A 19,613-nucleotide genomic window follows, 5' to 3' on the forward strand; every position below is an offset into this window, starting at 1 on the left:
ACTGGAGAAATACCAGGGCCTCAGAGAGGAACTGGAGAAGGCCTGGAAGGTGAAGACCACAGTGGTGCCTGTGGTCATAGGGGCCCTCGGGGCAGTCACCCCCAAACTGGAGCAGTGGCTCAAACAGATCCCAGGAACAACATCAGACATCTCAGTCCAGAAATGTGCAGTTCTAGGCACAGCCAAGATACTGCGCAGAACCCTCAAGCTCCCAGGCCTCTGGTAGAGGACCCGAGCTCAGAGGATGAAAGAGACCACCCGCGGAGGGTGAGAAGGGAATTTTTTTTTTAATATATATTATTCACTATTAATCATTATTTATTTGTGCCATTATTAATCTTTATTTATTAGTGTTTGTATAGTTATATAAATATATATTGATATTACTAAATAATTTATTAAATAAATTATGAACGGCTGTGTGCTTTGTAATATGCTCTTCATACATCGATATCAGAATATTCCATTCCTATTCTATTGTTATAGCCACTAAGCATATTTAAATATGATGAACTATGTATTAAAAACTTACTTAAAAAATACAATTGTTTATAAATGTTGCTTTGATAGATGTTTGAATACGGTTTACAGTAACAAAAAAGTGTCTTATGATTGTTTAAATGCGCTGATACGTCATTGTGCCTGCTAAACACATAACGCTGAGTGGAGTGGTGTACCGCTCCAAGATGGCCGCCCTAAATCTCGTCAGCGACAATAGGCGAGAGCGGTCCATGAGGCGTCTATCCTTATATTATGTCTATGGTTTTAACTGCTGATAAAAGTGACAGAGGACACAGATGTGGGAAATGTAGCCCATACTGTATCAAATTGACATAGGGAATAGCAGAAAGTTGGCCGTTCTAAGGTAAAAACCCAGCGCATATAGCGTTCATGTTTTTTTTATTTTTTATTTTTCATTCAGACGACTTCCAATGGCACGGCGACCCCCCTAGGGGGCGCGCCCCACAGTTTGTGAACCTCTGGCTTAGTGTATTTAAGTAGTACTTAAACACTGTTTGAAGTGTGCTAAGCATACTTGAACGTACTTTTTTGGGACAAACTTAGGTAGTACTTATTGTACTTTAAGTGTACTTATTTTTATGTACCAAAAACGTACTCGATTAGTATATTTTGAGTGTACTATTTTAGTGATTGAATTAGATTTAACATATTCTTAGATTGTATTTTAAGTATATTGTAAATACATTCATTAAATCAATAATCAAATCTTAACTTTAAGAAAATATTTACTTGATCATGCAATGTGGCATAACTGCCATCTTAATAAATACTTGTGAATGTTCTGTACAAGAGGAAGCTGATACAAATTCATAGTCTGCATTAAATGTGCAGGACAATTTTTGACAAATCTTTTGGGTGTCTCTTAATAAGCTTTAAGATCTACAGTATGGCAGAAGGGTCTGTAAGTAGAAGTATTGTAAAACTCCTCTTGTCCTTCAAGAAAACTACTCCTGGTTGCATTTAAGACATTTGTAGCAGATTTTACACAATCTTTGATTCTGACAATATCCTCAGAAGGAATAAATCTTTCCTATTGATGCTCCTATATCTGCTTTGCTTTCATCAGAACTTCCAGTTCTTTGTAAAAATTCAAAGCTTTGAATATGGTTAACATGTTGACTTTTGGTGGTGTATGATTTGCATCAAAATCAGAGAGCAAACACCCATTGTTGAAGACATACCAATAATACTGTATGGCATACACAGTAATTTATGGGACATGTTTGATGTTTATTCTGCTTCCTTGTATGTAAGATAATGAGGTGTTTACATAAGTTGTGCAACCACAGTGCTGCTGTGCGCTGGCTGTAATCTATTAAAGTGCACACGTCTGACACTGACTGATAAGCTTGGAATCACTGGAGGATAGAATGCATTGAATTTCTAAACAAATTACACAGGTTAGGGCAGCTCTTCCAATACATATGCAGAGAATTTAAAAATCATTGATTCATTTCTGTTGAGCTAAAAACCAAAGGTAAAAATGAAGGCTTTAGCGAAGATTCATTTGAAGCTAAGAATTAGTTGTTAATTGTTTCACAACTAATTCAAAAAAATTTCAATTGTTTAATTGAAAATTGTTTCACTTTTCAATTAAGTGAAACAATTCACAATTGTTCTGTTCTTCTGCCCACCTTATCCCTGATCACATTGTAAAAGCTGTGTTTACTACCTATAATACCAAAAGAAATGTGAAATGAGTTAATTAGAATTAGTAAGCCACTGGATTATTTCTAACTAGTTATTAAAATATATAAAGTAAGACACATTTAAAACCATAATTGGAAACCTTGTTTGGTTTGATTCCGACACCAATATAAGACCAGATATTTTCATACCATGATGCAAATATGGCCAGAAGCCCACAGAGATGGTCCTACTGTTTTCCATCATAGCCTGCCCCATGGACTGTAGCTCAGGTGAAATTTCCTCTGCTCTCTGCCCTCATCAAGACCAACCTGCTCATGCTGGTTAAAGTAAATGGCCACCTGGTGTCTTTTCAGGTAAGTGATTACCTATAATTTACAATTAGTCCATTCTGAATTAGCTGTCAACTAGTAACTAGCTACATTTACTCAGTTACATTTACTTAACCATGAGATACAGTTTTACATCTACATTTCATGTTAAAGTGAGATATCTTGTTTAAGCACAATCTTTGGTCTAATATTTCCATCTGCTGAGCTTGTGAATATTAAACCTGAATTTAACTTTTAAATAGGAATACATTTTCAAAGGTCTTCCTTTATGAGAAAGAAGACTGGAGATACTGCAGTCTTGGGCAGAAACCAACGACTGTCATGTTTGTGGCAATAGCGTCCAAAAGCCGATCTGAAGGACTTTGTCTGCCTCTAGTGGTCGTAAAGTGAATTGCACTAAATAGAACTCTACATCCCGTGGTCTCGGTGGGGTCGACATGGGATTGGGAAATTTCAGTCCGGAATTAGGATGTAACATAACAAAATATGGAAAAAGTGAGGTGCTGTAGATACTTTCCAGATGTTCTGTGCCTGCTGAGAGCCCAGGTATGAACTGAGAAAACACTCAAATTCTCTGGTATTTTCTCCACCATCCTCACAAAAAATAAACTGAACAATTGATGGTCAGAAAAAAGACTTATGGCCAGTAGGTGTCACGACACAGAGTATAAAGTTGTGTGTCAGCCACATCTTCCATGGTAGATGTTCTTTTTAATCTGAGATAGGGATCCAGAAAAATATAATACATGTTGAATAAGTGTTCTGAGAATAAACCCTTGACGATCCCCAAATTTATAATTACCTAAATAAATTATGTAGTTCCTCTTTGCCCACTCAGATGTGAACCAGTTTTACACAAAATCAGGCAGTCCCATTAACTTTTCCAGTCTATAAACAATTATGGTATGATCAGCTGTATCAAATGCAGCCCAGAATTAGAATGGACATATTGAAGGTGCTGGCCATAAAATTAGATTATGACAAAGTTGATTAAAATCAGTATTTCCATTAAAAAGTTAAACTGGTATATTATATTTGTTCATTACACATAGACTGATATATTTCAATTGTTTATTTTGTTTAATGCTTTTACTGACAACTAATGAAAAGCCCAAATTCAATCTCAGAAAATTTGAATATTTTGAAAGCACTTGGTGCCACATTCTAATCAACTAATTAATTCAAAATACCTTCAAAGGTCTTTAAATGGTTCCTCAGTCATGTTCTGTAGGTTACACAACTTGTAGCAACAGTAGCCTTGCAATACTGTTAATACAATTAGTAGCAACACAGTGCTACCAACGGTGCCACTGTGCAAAACTGAGAATCCCTGTTTCTGTTTCACAAAGTTTTTCAAACTATTCCTGAAAGAATCTGATTAGTGATGAATGATTCAGTAGATGTATTACTAGTCTATATATGGTGCTTTTAACAAGTATCTCAATCTGAAGTGATCCCAATGTAAAAAGCAGCAAAAAAAAAAAAGAATTTTTTCTTTGTGTGTGTTTTTAAAATTATTATTATTATTATTATTATCATTTAATTTCAGTCTAGGCTTCTAGACTTAAGCTTAGTTTGAACTAAGGATGATTAAATGCAGTCCCTACTCAAAACTGTGGAATACTCCTTTACTTTAGCAGCAAATTAGTAAGGGGAAAATGTAATGAAAGTGCGGACATAACATAAAAAAAAAATATATTTATTAAATTCCAAAAATATGACAATATGTTGGGAAGCAGTTATGCATGTTCTATCCTCTGAACTGAACATCCTTAAGAAAAGAGAAACAGTTAACATTAACCACCATAGTCTGGTAAATCTGGCCCAACATGTGAAACACTGACTCAGAACCAGGGAACTTCAGCTGTTGGTCCTTGGAACAAGGTGACACTTTTCCTTCTGTATGGAGAAGTTGTTCAGCGGAGTTTTAGCTCTGACCAGCCTGCTGCATGATCACCGAACATAAACTCAGCATCTGCAGGTATTCATCTGCACCATCAGCAAGGCACTTTCCTACAACCTGTAACAGAGCAAACAGACCAATAAATCCAGAGGAAATTAAATTCAGTGTCCATCCATTTTCTTCCGCTTCATCTGGGGTCGGATCGCGGGGGCAGCAGTTTAAGAAGGGAGGCCCAGACTTCCCTCTCCCCAGCCACTTCTTCCAGCTCCTCTGGGGGAATCCCAAGGTGTTCCCAGACCAGCCAAGAGACATAGTCCCTCCAGCGTGTCCTGGGTCTTCCTCGGGGCCTCCACCTGGTGGGATGTGCCTGGACACCTCACCAGGGAGGCGTCCAGGAGGCATGCCCGAGCCACCTCAACTGGCTCCTCTCGATGTGGAGGAGCAGTGGCTCTACTCCGAGTCCTCCCGGATGACCTAAGGGAGAGCCCAGCCACCCTGTGGAGAAAACCCATTTCGGCCGCTTGTATCCATGATCTCTTTCTTTCGGTCATGACCCAAAGTTCATGACCATAGATGAGGGTGGGAACATAGATCGACCGGTAAATCCAGAGCTTCGCTGTTTGACTCAGCTCGCTCTTCACCACGACAGACCGGTACAGCACCCGCTTCACGGCAGACGCTGCACCCATTCACCTGTCGATCTCCCGCTCCCTTCTTCCCTCATTCGTGAACAAGATCCCCAGATACTTAAACTGTGACCAGCCTGGTCAGAGTTTAAGTTCTCCCCCAGCAGAACAAGGGAGTCCCCAGGAGGGTCACCCTCCCTGGCCCGGAAAAGGCACTCTACCCTATTCCCGCTCATGGCCTCGGATGTGGAGGTACTGATCCTCATCCCGGTCGCTTCACACTAGGCTGCGAACCGCTCCAGCGAGAGCTGCAGATCACGACCTGTTGAAGCCAACAGGACCACGTCATCCGCAAAAAGCAGAGATGCGATCCTAAGGCCACCAAAACGGATCCTCTCAACACCTCGGCTGTGCCTAGAAATTCTGTCCATAAAAGTAATGAACAGAACCGGTGACAAAGGGCAACCTTGGCGGAGTCCAACTCTCATGGGAAACAAGCCCGACTTAGTGCCGGCAATGTGGACCAGACTCCGACACCGGTCATATAGGGACCTGACAGCCCGTATCAAAGGGCCCGGTACCCCATACTCCAGAAGAACCCCCCTCCCAACCACACCCCTCCAGGTCTCACCGTCATTGCCCACGTGAGTGTTGAAGTCCCCCAGCAGAACAAGGGAGTCCCCAGGAGGGGCACTCTCCAGTACCCTCTCTAAGGACTCCAAGAAGGGTGGGTAATCTGAACTGCTGTTCGGCCCGTAAGCACAAACAGTCAGGACCCATCCCCCCACTCGTAGGCGACGGGAGGCTACCCTCTCGTTCACCGGGGTAAAGCCCAACGTACAGGCGCCGAGATGGGGGGCAACAAGTATGCCCACTCCTCCCTGGCGCCTCTCACCGTGGGCAACTCCTGAGTGGAAGTATGTCCAGCCCCTCTCAAGGAGACTGGTTCCAGAACCAGAGCCATGCGTCAAGGCAGGACTAACTATTTCTAGCCGGAACCTATCAGCATCACACACTAGCTCCAGCTCCTTCCCCATTCAATGACTGTAAATTCATTGTACAGTCATGAAACAGTTTAATCAGATTAGTGAATATCCAGACAGTAACTAATCACTATTCTAAGCAATGATCACCTGTAGTCCAAGAATAATGGCCAAATCCATAGGGCAGTTATGACTTTATTCAGACAAGGATTAATCGAAAAACTTTTTCTTGCCTCAACATTACACTGGCCAATTTACACACAGTTTATATCTACACCTAGATGTTGAGTATGACCACACAGATTTAATATTAATACTTATACTTTCAAAATATATTTGGATTTTTGTCATTTACAGTTCCTACTCAATTTTTTTTAAAGTTTTTAAAAATTATTTTTGATTTAAAGTTATACTAATTTTTCACTTGGGCAGGGCGGACCAGGAGCTGCACTCTTTCCCGCAAATTGGGATGTATAAAGGAAAGGTGCACAGCCACGTGCGTGTGCATGGCTTTACACATCGGAATTTTTTTGTACACCGCCCTTTTCTAAATTTCTGTATGCCAAGTTTTAGTGTGAAAACTGCACACTCTTTAATGCATGAGGCCCCAGGTGACTCCAAACCCACTTCAAGCATCAAGTGGGTGCATAAAAGAAATCCATGTGTGGGTATATCAGAACTTTCTCCAACTGAACTTGCATTTGATTAGCAATAAGTGGAACTTTCTCAGTTTTTTATTACCTTCCTTTATTATGTAAAACGTTTATTTGCTTGATGTTTTATGTTCATCATATAAAGCACTTTCAATTGCCTTGTTGCTAAAATGTGCCATACAAATAAATTTGCCTGCTTTAATTGGTGCATTTTTAATTTCATTTCAGCATGCTAATTATTGTGACAAATTTGTATAACAAACAGCACTAGTTATTTCTAAAGGAGTTCTCATTTTTATTTCAAACTGAACTAAATAAGTCCATAGAAGACACTCACCGCCATCTTTTCAAAGATGGCTGACTTTTGCTCGTCAGTAATGTCCTTTTCCAAGATGCAGTCATGGAGCTGACTCAGGATCTGTGTGGCTGCATATCCTTCATTCACCATGTTCTAATAGAGAAGTATGACACAGAAGAGGAAACACAAAGCAAGTGCATTACAACAAGACAGCAGAACAAAACCAAACAATAGAACCTAATGTTCTGTTGAAAAAACATTCTGGTTAGGTTATGTCAAATAACTGAAGCACTTGTCTGTGTCGACAAAGCACGATGTTTAGGACACAAATGTGAAGACAAAGCAATAACTTACCCTCACTGCGACCTCTAGTTTCTCAAACGTTCCTCTGAAGCAGATTTGGAGCAGTTTATCAATCATTTTGGAAGGAATGACCTATAAAAGTGATGTATGTAGGAACCATACCATCATGTTTCAATCATACACAATGTTTAACTTACAGCTGATGAAGGTGTCCATCATTTCTCTCCTCTGTGACTCACCCCTGCTATCTCAATTATAGCTTGGTCAGTGATTTCCTTGTCAGCGTTGAGACGCGCTGCGCTCTGAAGAAACGTGATGGCTTTCCTCAGATCCCCCTCAGACAGCTGCACCAACGCTGCAATGCTCTACGCCATGCAAAGCCATTTTAAAAAAAAGAGAGAGAAGGTCTTGATGTACATTCAATATTAAATGTACTCATGGTGTTCATTTTATAACACTTCACACATTCAAATGACCAAATTGTTTCCCAACACACAATCACATATTTCCAGGGCACGGTTATTGCGACTGCACAACATCCTCTTATTTACAACAACTGCGATCAAAAGACAGAAGAATGCAAGTAGAAAAACTTTGGGAAGTTTAGGTCTCTATGAAACAAAGGAGAAGCCAGATAAGAAGAGCCGGTCCACTCTCGCAGCATAACAGCACGAAATCAACATTTGAGGCTTGTAAGCCTGTCACGATAAACGATAAATCAATTAATCGCATGATAAATTAAACATATCGACCTCATTTTAATTATCGGCTTTATTGTCTCTTCCTGCATTTTTTTTTTCTTTCTGTTGATGATACTGAATGAAAAAAGGCTCAGCTCCGGAGCTCTCCACTGACCCTCCCTTCCTCATTTCCTTAGTGTAATGTCCATCGCACACTACATGAGTTGTCGGCTGATTGTCGTCCCATTTTCAAAACCTGAGAGACCACACATTAGTCGACAGAAATCCTAGGTATAACGGTTCGATCGTGCCGTGTGGTGTCCAGCCACATGGGCACAAAATAATGGCTAAAAGTCCAGTTATCTAATTTTAAAATCAGGCATTAATCAATGCTTTACTAGAATCTACCTGTGATGCATGTGGCTACAGTCAGCGTAAAGTCCTGACTGAATGAAAAACATTATAACCTATTTATGTCATATTAACGAAGAACAGCTGAAAAGTTACCGGGTTTATCAACTGCAGTAGCAATTTGGCTCCAACTCCTCTCCTCGTCATTTCTATATTCTTTGCACAGAATGTTGAATAAATATTAATGTTGTTTCCACATATCATCTCCAATGTCTGCTGGTCTTCAGGTTGCACTGCGTCAGCTGTGTGGGATTCCCCTTGGTAATTTTCCCTCAGAAAGCGGAGGAGAATCCGCGCTTTCTGATTGGCTACCTGTCACATTCAACAGGCTGCGTTCAGCTCCCAGTCGGGGAAAACCCCTTATTTAGATTGGAGCGAAAAATTGTTTAATAAGTATGTTAAATTTTAACATACTTGAGTATATTTCAAGTATACTTAGGATTGGTATACTTAAAGTGTGACTTTTTTAGATCGTCGTGGCCACACACTGCAGGACGATCGGTTACGAAATCACCAGCGACAATCTTAGAATGTCCAACGTTCCAAGATTGTTGTAAGGGGAAAATACTTACTTTTGGTTGTTTTGTTTATCAGTTCTTTTGAAAATAAAGTGTATCTATCTATGACAGGAAATTGCATGCATTAATAGTCATTTCCATTAAATCGGTGTCAAAAGGTCTTGAAACAATATTATCGTTTATCGCAATAAGTTTTTTAGACAATCGCTCAGCAAAATTTGTTATCGTGACAGGCCTATCCACACGCCAGACAGCATTAGCTGAGTTTTTTTATTTCTCATTTTTTGATCTTTATTTATAAGAGAGACCTGTTTTGATTAAAGCTTACAAGCAGCAACAAAACAAGCAATTAAGAACTTTGAGTCGATGAAATAAGCTAATAAAAGCTTGAAGTAGAAATCTGCATGTTCTGGGTTAGCACTCTGGAACTAAACTGAAGATAACAGCAGTGCTGCTGAGCTCTGGTCATCTACAGTAACTGCAGCAACTCAACTTTTAATTTAACAATTTATTAAAAGGCCATTTTCATCTGCTGCTCCATCACTGAGATGTCAAGATGTCTGGGTCTGTACTGATGGCTACCAGAACAGCTAACAAGGTGACCTTGGATGTATATAGTGGTGATAAAAATCTCCCCAGATAAATCTGAATATAGGTCATTTTTATTGACGGACTAATATGGAAACTTGGGCCGATATACGATATCGTTGTCACCGATAACCAATATCATATATATTTCCGTGCACTTTCACCGCCATGTAAATGTGGACACAACATCTACATTCTTTCCTGCTTTACTTAAACACCCCTACCCATAAGCATGTTCTACATTTCTATCACATGACCAAAATAATACCACACAGTCAACCTGCTGAGCCTGCTGAAACAAATGGAAATGCATGAAAAATTGTTTTTAAGGTCTAGAGACAGCAAGCAGTTTGAGTTCATATTAGAGAACTCTGAACTATAACCGGGCAATAAAACAATTTTTTCTCTGTCGATATCTTGCGCTAAAAAAGGAATTAAAAAATTGATTATACAAAAGACAGATTTTGAGAATTAATATTTCAATGCCCATTTTATTTAGTTGATGTCCACAAAAAAATTATAAAATGTTTTGCTCAGTTCTCCTGTAATGCCTGAAGTTTTTATTTTAAAGCGTGTCTCTTATTTATCCAAAAGAGTGATGACATGTTCAAGTTTTAAAAATAAATCTTTAAAATTAAAAATAACCTTATATCACGAGCTCTCACTTAATAGTTCCAGGGAACATTAAACATAAAAATAGTGATTTGTTTCATATCGTGATAGAGAACAATGGAAATGAAAAATGTTATGGTGATAGAAATTTTTTCCAAATCTTCTAGCCCTAGCTCAGACATCATTGTATGAAGGATGTTTATCTAACTATAGCATGGGAGCTAATTATCACACACCACATCATGAATCAATTTATACATCCAAATACATAGGGTATTATGCTTAACATGAAAAGCTTTTGGAAGGGGAAGTGTACTTATGCAAGTAAATACCAGCTCAGGAAATGGTTGAGTTTGTAAATAAAATTCTGACACCTCTATCTGCTGGTCTGATTGCTCTTAAATCAAGGACCCAGAACAAATACAGCTTCCATCTCCTACCGCTTTGGTGTACTTGAGCTTCTCCTTATCACAGATTTCCAGTAAACGTTCTTCTTGGATCTGACTAGCCAGAGGTTTGAAACGAAACTTGGAACATCTGGAGGTAAGAGGCTCAATAATCCTGAGGAATAAAGAGAGGAACACACTTGAGTCAGGTGGGCCAGGTCACAGTACTGCAGAGGGCTGACCTTCGGACCTTCAGCACACCTGCTGATGTAGTTACAGATGAGGCAAAAGCGGGTGGAGCGGGACTCCTTCTCCATTGTCCGCCTGAGCGCAGCTTGTGCTGGAGCTGTCATAGAGTCTGCCTCGTCCAGGATGATGATCTTAAAAGGAGGACATGGCTTTCCGCTACAAACAGAAGATCATAGCTCTTGGAAATGTCATGGGTTTGAGCCTTTTTTTTAATGGAAAACCTTCATACCATTTGTGATAAACACACAGACAAAGTAACAGACTCTTCAAATTCAAGTAAGTGCCTGATACAAAGAAACAAGCACAGGGATGAAATTCTGCAGGAGTTCAGACTCACTTTGGATGCGTCCCAGCCACAGTGAGCTGAGCAAAGTTCTTCACTTTCTCCCTGATGACCTGAATTCCTCGTTCATCCGAAGCATTCAGCTCCAGCACCCTCTGTCGATACAGCTCCGGCCTAATGGGGGACACAACAGGAAGGAGTTGAAAATAAAAACAACGCAACAAATAACATTCCAGTACTGGAGGGAGTTAAAAAAAAAACAAAAAAAAAAACAGATCAGTCACCCATAAAGTTCTCTGGCAGCAGCTAAGATGGTGGAAGTCTTTCCTGTTCCAGGAGGACCGTAGAAGAGAAGGTTTGGAAGCTGAAATGAAGCAGAAATCACATGACTTCAAGATAAAAGCTAATCCTCAGACATGTGCTCCTTCACCACTGTGTGGTTTTCAGTCAACATTCATGGATTTGGATTATGCAAATTATAAGTTTTTAATTCAACATAATAAATTTATCATGCCCAGGTAATTCTGTCCCAAATTGTAGCTGGGACAGAAACTGAGAGTAAGGACTGGTTCCCACAAGACATGGATGTCCAGACTGGAGGAGGTCCCAGGAACCTTAGGTTCTCCATGGGAGTTCAAAGTCATTAAAAATATGTTTAAATATGTGGGTTTTATTTCTTTTTTAAATAAATAAATACGCTGATCACAATAACAAATTTTGCTGGGCAATTGTCCCAGAAATTATTGCAATAAACTCTCAGTTTCAGTGTAATATTGCTGTTTTGAAACCACTAATATTATAAAAATTGCATAACAATGCAATTGCACCCTCTTAGAGAACAAAAAACGAATTTTGAAAGAACATTTAGCACTGGAACTGGAAGACTTTTTAAATATAAAAAAATTGGAAGGAGGGTCCCTGGGTTTGCATTAGGCACTGCTCACATTTGGACTGTCCAGTTGATGGCAGGGGGTGGGGAGTGCCACTCCCAACAACATGCTGCCCTGGGTGGTTGTCCGTCACCCATATCAGAAATGCCACTGCAACCCCGTGAGTGTCAATAGGACCATCCCCAAGCAACTAAACATGCATCGGTGCATTTTAGGTGCAGATATGTTGGTTACTGTTTAGTCGCAACTGTTTTACAACATTCCGCCCCCACAGGTTCACTTATTCACCACGGTCATTCAGTTTAAATCCTAAGTGCTGCCAGACAGCAGTTGTCACATTCACTTTTTAAAATAGCGTTTCCCTGGCTCACTCCTCCTCACTGGGCTTTGTGCTACGCTCTGTGGTATTAGACCAGGAGCCTAGCAGGTAACTGAGGTAATGGTCACACAGTGACCAGACACAGCGCTGCTCCCTCTCCATTCATTTCTATGAAGTTTGAGCGATGAGGTGACAGTCTCTTGCCCTCATCCAGAAGAGTGAACAGTTTAAGTTGTGCATGTGAAATTTCTAGCTCGTACATGCATACGTGCACATGCAGGCTAGCAACGCTACACAAGAAAGTTGAAAATTGTTAAACTTTTGTTGCTTTTGTTACTATTGTGTCCCTTGTATTGGGTTCAGCCCAAGCAGAGGGAAAACTAATGCTTTTAGCTCCCTGTGTGTTTAGTTGTTACCGAGGAAAGGAGAGGGGAGGAGTAACTTGAGGCACCGGAGTGAAGCTTTATGTCATTCTGTTTCTTTGGTAGAAAGAAAGAGATGACAAAAACAAACAAGCAATAATATTATCGCCCTCATTTATTACTGAGGTCATTTTAAGTTATCATGAGATTAATTGATTTATTGTTTATCGCGACAGGCCAACTCATCATGTTGGCCTGTGTCTAAATGCACAGATGATAAAGCTATTAATTAGCCAAGGTTAATTTAAAAAAAGGAAAGCTTGTTTTTGCTTTTTATTGGCAAATCTGAAATTAGTAAGACACTAGGCCAAGGGTGCCCAAAGTCAGTCCTGAAGGGCCAGCATTCTGCATAATTTAGTTCTCTCCTTACTGGCAACAACAACCTTTTCAGCATGTCAATGTTCTTCTTAGGTTTTCTAATGAGCCATCATTTGATCCAGGTGTGTTAAACCAGGGAGAGAACTAAAACATGCAGGATGCCAGCCCTTGAGGACCAACTTTGGGCACCACTGGGCTAGACTGATACTTACATCTGCTCCTTCCAGTGACTTCTTCAGCACTGTGACCACCTCATCCTGGAAGGCCACCTCATCAACACATTTGGGTCTGCTGGAGTTAGAAAAATACACAAAACAAACCTACTGACATGTATTCACCCAATTAGTAACATTCATTTAATTTCTTTTGAAATTCACTCAGTAGAACTAGACTGCTCTCTGGTCCAGCTACCTCATGTTAAATCTAAAAAGGACCAAATTTAATCCACGGCGGCCAAATGTGCTTAGTTTTGTTTTCCAGAGCTTGCAACAGATATGTGGAATTTAAAGACTTTCATTTAGCAGTAAACCACGTCTCAGAAGGTGAAGCTAATTTACTCAATAACTATGTTTAGTGTCTGTAGTTTTCAAGACAGCCGTTTAAAATTTCCTTATAAAATCTGAACTAATGACAGCTGATGCAGGGAACTCCTTTATTTTAGTTCAGATACAAGCTTGGGCTCCACTAGTTTTTATCTGTCCACTTTTTGCACAACTTGTTTGGTAAAATATTGTAACCTTTTGACTAACAAGGTTGCAATCTTTTTGAATGGGGAATTAAAAGACAGAGAAAGAAACTGAACTACACAAAATATAAAAGTGATAATATTTATTGCTATACAGATAAATCCAGATCGTTAGAAAACACAAAGCCAGGGCCGGCCCAATGCATAAGCAAACTAAGCAGCCGCTTCTCAATGTTTGACATTGTCTACCAAAATGTTTTTACATCAGGCTACATAGCTGCTACAACGATTAGCTACTCTATGCTGGAGTTGGAGATATGTTGTTTGCTGCTGAATATAATCATTTTGTGGCTAAAACAAACATTATTTTTCTAAGTTATGTGAAACTACTGTTAAAATCATTTGAAGGCTCATAATCAGTTCAGTACCAATCCACATTCTCAGGGGAGAAAGACTCACCAGGTATAAATTACATTTTTAGCTATTGGAGTAACACTAAAGAGAAATTTATTTAATCATAGAATGTCATGAATATGTGTGTATGGCAGCACCAATTGCAGTTTTCTGGCTGATCCCTGGTTACCGATCTTTAAAAAGCCTGACCCGCCGATTTTGATTTTGGTTGATAGGAATTTTTTTTGTCTGAAATGTTGCTAAATATAGCAAAAAAGTCGGTGAGTTGGCAACAATGGGGTGAATATTGTTAACTGTAAACCTGGTGGTCCGGTCTGTCAGTCAAATCTCTCACTGCAGAGCAGAAGAGGACAGAGGCTGATCTTTAAACCTTTGCTGACGAAAATAAGATTAGGAGATAAGATGGGCTTCACATGTGTCGGCCAATCACGATCCTCCAAAATTAAGGAAATCGGCGCCCAGAAATCGACTGGTTGATAAATCAGTTGGCCAATAAATGTATTCTATTATACATGTATATAATGTAAACAGCACTGCCAGAGATGGAATAAGTTTATACCAGGTGTGTGAATAATCTAATGATCGGATTGCTAATTGCAGCCAGTCCATACTGTTAGCAGAACTAGAGGGCCCCAAAACCAAGTTTCGCTTAAGGCCCCATGAAGGGTTGGGCGGCCCCTTCACAAAGCAACACATCCTGTTCCCCCTACACCCTTCATGCTCAGAGGCTAGGCTAAATGTTTTCTGTAACAAGTCAGTTAAAATTAATAAATCCTTTTTATGTGCTAAATCCCAGAATATTTTTTTTGGAAGAAGAATGTGGAGGTTCTTAAATGCAGAGGTTTTCAGCCATTTCCTCATATTCAGTAAATCTCAAAATATCCTCCTCATAGATTACTGAACTTGTTACCCCTTCCTGCTGAAACAGCAGGTAGCAGAAACATAGGCTGGCATTTAGTAAATAGAACTTGTTTATTTTAGTCTGACTGGCCGAAACAGGAAATATATATTCTGATTTAATGTCAGTCAGAAAATAAAACGTTCTGTCTCCTGTACAGAATATGTAAAATTTTCGTGGTGACACATGAACACTACAGTTAGACATGTGTCACCGTTTTGAAGAAATAACAGGACCCCTAACCCTAACTAAAAGTAAAGTAATTTTGTTTAGTATTCAGCCCCAGAATGAAATATGAACCTTGAAGTAAAGACTTACTATTTCTCGACCCAGGGAACAGCCTTCGCCTTCTTCTCACCACTGGGTCCCGCTGTCACCTTATCCTTCTGGGGTCTACTGGTCTGGATAGTTGCTCCTTTCAGAAAGGCCTGCATGATTCCTTCTGACTCAGGTAAAAGCAGACATGACATTGTGAGATAAACCGACCTGCAGATCCCTAGCATACTAACAAACTTTTAGCCTGCTAACTAGAGCACTGGTAGCTTGTTGTTCACTGTTTCAGTCGTATCAGTACCCAAACGAGTAACCTAGCAACCAGACCAGAAATAACCTTTAATCTTACCAACAGATTTTCAGACCGGACAGAAGATGTAATACGCTGTTGGCTTTAAAACAACGACCTGACGCAGCAGCAGTTTATGTGCTAGAACAGCTCCGTGTTCCCGCTCTGGACAGGCTGAACAAAACTTCCGGTTATGTCATCTTCCAACTTCCAATCAAAGCCTGCGAAACTTTTTCGCTTCCTTGCTGACGTCAGCGTGGTATATCACGTCAGACATAAATACGATTGATGTACATTAAGGACAGGTGTGAAATATTTAAAACACACAAAATGAGGTGAGAGGATTTAGTTGTTGTTTTTTTTACACACACAAACAAAGATATTTTTACACACGCACAGATACTTTTACAGGACACCAAACATCGATGCCTGGGTCTGAGGATCCCTGTTAGAGGATCAGTGTGTTGATGAGATCTGAAAGGGACGCTCCGTCTTGCTTGGTTTGCCTGCCTATTTTTCCGGCCAGCGAACCATTCCCCATGGAGAGCCATTTCAGCCAAAATTAAATAAATAAATAAATAAATGGGTGAAATAAATAAAAAAATGAGTAAAATAAATCAAAAAATGAAGAAAATGAGTGAAATAAATAAAAAATTTGTTAAATAAATAATTTTGCTTTTTCATTAAACCAAATTTTAATTTATTTATTTTTCATATTATCAATTTCCCAATTTCTCTTTTTCATTTATCTATTTGTCATTTATCCCTTTATCCATTTACCCATTTTTCATTAATCTATTTTTCATTTAACCACTTTTCAATTTCCCTTTTTCATTAAGCCAATTTTTTTATTTATTTATTTTTCAGATTATCTATTTCTCAATTTCTCTTCTTTCTATTTTTCATTAATCTATTTTTTAATTTAACCATTTTTCAATTTCCTTTTTTTCCATTAACCCGATTTTCTGTTTCCCAGTTTCATTAATCAATTTCTCATATATCACTTTTTTTATTTACCCATTTTCTTTTATCTATTTTTCATTTACCCATTTTTCATTAATCTCTTTATCTGTTTACCCATTTTTCATTAATCTATTTTTTTTATTTAACCATTTTTCAATTTCCTTTGTCCATTAACCCGATTTTCTATTTCCCAGTTTCATTAATCAATTTCTCATATATCACTTTTTTTATTTACCCATTTTCTTTTATCTATTTTTCATTTAACATTTGTTTGAAAAAAAATGTATTTTCCCATTTTCCAATTTCCCTTATTCATTTAGTATTTCCTTATTTTCTTATTTATCACATTCTATTTCCCCGCAAAACTTAGAAAAAAATAAATGCAAATGAGGAGAGGCACGTCATCAGGCTACACCTTCCCCAATTGGTTGGTTAGCGTCACCTGTACTTTGCTTCAAGAAAGATGGCGACCTACTACCGGGTTATCAATAAGCTGAAGCTCATTAACTTCATTAGAAAATAGTGTTATTACTCCTGACTTTATTTTCCGTGTGGCCGCTCAGACAGAACGTGTTTCAGCTGGCGGCTCTCGTGGACTCAGAGCTTCACCGTCGGGGGTTTTTATAGTTTGAACGAAGCGGCCGCTGAAGTTGGCTTACGATTGAAGGTTGGGGACGCCTTCGTAGCTACCAGCTGTGGTCCAACTATAAGGAGCAGATTTTACTGTACATCGTAAGTGAAGTATCTATAGTGCCAGAGGCAGCTCTATAGAGCATCGAGCTGAGAGAGTGAGAGTGCCAAGCCTTGGAGATCTGCATCGGAGGCCATCTTTCAGACATGCACCGCTGCTGTCCGTCCAGGAGTCCTCCGGTTGCCCAGACGTTGCACGGTAAGCTAATGCTGATGGTTGTTTGCCAACTACAGTCATATTTAATCAATAGGTGCTCAATTACGATCGCGGAAGGTTTGGAGTTGATCTCGGCACTAGGTGACAAACTGAACGCCGCCAGGATGTTGAGACCAGCACGTCCAATACATCTTATTAAGGATAAAATCCAGGAATAACAGCAGCACTTCAAATATGTTTTTACTCAAAGTAAAAAGTAGCTGAATAAGAAATTACACAAGAGTAAAGAAGCATTTGGTAAAAAGTGTATCAGTACTGAGTAACTGATCAAGTTATCTATGATTTCATATCTAAAACAAAATTACACAGAGGGCCCAAAATATAAAGTTCAGTGGAAATTTTAGACAAAATGAAATTATTTTTTTCAATAGTGATGCTTCATAATAAAATGACTTGAATAAAAGTAAAAAGTTCAGCATAGTAAAAGTATTCCTAAAAGTTCATTTGAGTTTCAAAAAGTTACTCAACTATATTTGAGTAAATGTAATTAGTCACTCCTAAACTCTGCCCTTCTGAGGGAACAGGAGAAGGAACTGTTAAGGAAATAAATTAATCTTATTTTGATATTAAACACTGTTTCAAATAACAAACCAATCAGGAATAACAACCAGAACATATTATGTTTATTCAAGGGTGAAGGAACAGAATGACTGTGGAGATTCTGTCTGAGAGAGGGACCACGGCTGACCGTCTGCACTGTGAGCAGCACCAGAACTCCTGATGGGTCTCCTTCAGGAAGAACCAGAGAGATGGCCGAACTCCGCCGAGAAGAGTTCACCCAAACATCAGAGGAAAAATGAATGCTGGTGCTCAAACAGAGCAGCCTCTTTTCTTAAATCCAACACACACAGGGCATTGTGGCCCTGATTAAAAACCTGCTAACTTCAATGTAACTGAAACACAGAACATCCAGAAATGTGATGAACTTCAGTGTAACAGTTATGGGCTAGGCAGCTAACTGCGATATCAGAAAACAGTTCTTTAAGGAGCCTGAGGTATGAATGAAAAACACAAGGAAATTGTTTTAGTTGGTGTTTCGTGCAAGTGTATTATTGAATTTTTCTTGGGAACAAGGAAAAAATAAGGGGGAGAGGAAACAAACAAACAAAACAATTACAAACACACAAATAAATTCAAATAATCAATTCAAGAGTCCTAGAGGTCTTGTCCTTTTAGCTCGCCATCAGTTGCTCAGGATCTGATGATCTGATCCATCATAATAAAAAAAAAACCCCGACCTTTGCAGAGAGTGGGGCGTACCAAACTGCAAGCTTGGTGACGACCCAGGTACAAACGGCAACAGTTCAAGAGATCAAATCAGTAGTTGCAGAGATTTGGGTTAATTTCCAGGGTGAAAATGTTCAGCAGAACGCCAACAGCCAGCCACAATCACAGCGGAACAGGTGATGTTTCTCAAACTAGCTGGAGGCGGGGCTTTAAATAAGTTGAAGAGTTTGGGGCCAAACAGGAAGTGAGCCTGCAAAAATAAAAGTCTTAATTGACTAACTGCGGGTTACATCAGACACAGGGTGAAAATGACACAATGAGAAGAAAACATTTGTCTATAACATTTTACATTTTAAAGTGTTTGTTCCAGAGCAACTGATACAAACGATAGCATTAGCTCATCCATTAATCAGATATTTATTGAGGCCAGGTGTGACAGAAGGAAACACCTGAAACATGCAGGGCAGACCGACCTGAGGACTGACTGGTTAAACTATTTCACTGACACTTCAGATTGCAGATTTCCAATTGAAGGCATCCGCAAGTGAACACAATCATTTAATAAACCAAGCTGTGTAAAATAACTGTTATGGTTACTATTAATAACCTAATATGTCATGTTTGTTCATTTCTAGTACATACAAGGTACTCCACTCACTGTTTAGCTTCATGTTGAAGAATCTTCAGTGTAATGAAACCAAAAAATAAAACGGGTTCAAAACTTTCAATCTGTATTCTATTTTTGTAGCTTTGTTGTATTAAGATTACTTTGTTTGTTTTAAGCCACAAACAAACGATCCATTTTATTGTCTCTGGGATGTGAAAACATGAGATTTGATTACATTAGAACTACACAGATTATGAAATCTGTGTTCCTTCTAAACATTTTGTTTATTCAAAACTGTAAAATACAGACGGTTCTTGCATATCAATGCTATAAGAACAGCCACATTTTTTAAAATTAATGTGTCACCAGTGCATGTGGCTGGGTGTTCCTGCTCTAGAAAGGTGAAG

The 19,613-nt window shown here is 39.1% G+C and overlaps 1 protein-coding gene and 1 long non-coding RNA gene across 3 annotated transcripts; one reads left to right on the forward strand and one right to left on the reverse strand.

The window, feature by feature from the left end:
- Positions 1 to 4,184: 4,184 nt before the first annotated feature.
- rfc4 (replication factor C (activator 1) 4) lies at positions 4,185 to 15,687 on the reverse strand. 2 transcript variants are annotated; one of them, XM_014978358.2, is made up of 11 exons: positions 15,563 to 15,687; positions 15,259 to 15,382; positions 13,156 to 13,234; positions 11,279 to 11,358; positions 11,049 to 11,168; positions 10,724 to 10,867; positions 10,517 to 10,637; positions 7,507 to 7,632; positions 7,319 to 7,399; positions 7,004 to 7,117; positions 4,185 to 4,521 (listed from the first exon to the last, which is right to left on the reverse strand). In XM_014978358.2, the coding sequence occupies exons 2-11, from the start codon at positions 15,372 to 15,374 to the stop codon at positions 4,429 to 4,431; spliced, it is 1,074 nt and encodes a 357-aa protein (XP_014833844.1). In that variant the 5' UTR covers positions 15,375 to 15,382; positions 15,563 to 15,687; the 3' UTR covers positions 4,185 to 4,428. The 2 variants fall into 2 exon arrangements, with proteins under 2 accessions (XP_014833844.1, XP_014833845.1); XM_014978359.2 differs by having other exon boundaries at positions 15,259 to 15,386; positions 15,563 to 15,663.
- Positions 15,688 to 15,690: 3 nt separating this feature from the next.
- Positions 15,691 to 19,327, forward strand: LOC148159994 (uncharacterized). The gene is made up of 2 exons (XR_015762709.1): positions 15,691 to 17,354; positions 18,005 to 19,327. It is a non-coding gene; the product is annotated as an uncharacterized LOC148159994 (long non-coding RNA).
- Positions 19,328 to 19,613: the final 286 nt, after the last annotated feature.

Source organism: Poecilia mexicana, unplaced genomic scaffold, assembly GCF_051168715.1.
Source record: "Poecilia mexicana isolate PSO_F unplaced genomic scaffold, ASM5116871v1 scaffold_4, whole genome shotgun sequence".
In the NCBI taxonomy this organism is placed as follows: domain Eukaryota; kingdom Metazoa; phylum Chordata; class Actinopteri; order Cyprinodontiformes; family Poeciliidae; genus Poecilia; species Poecilia mexicana.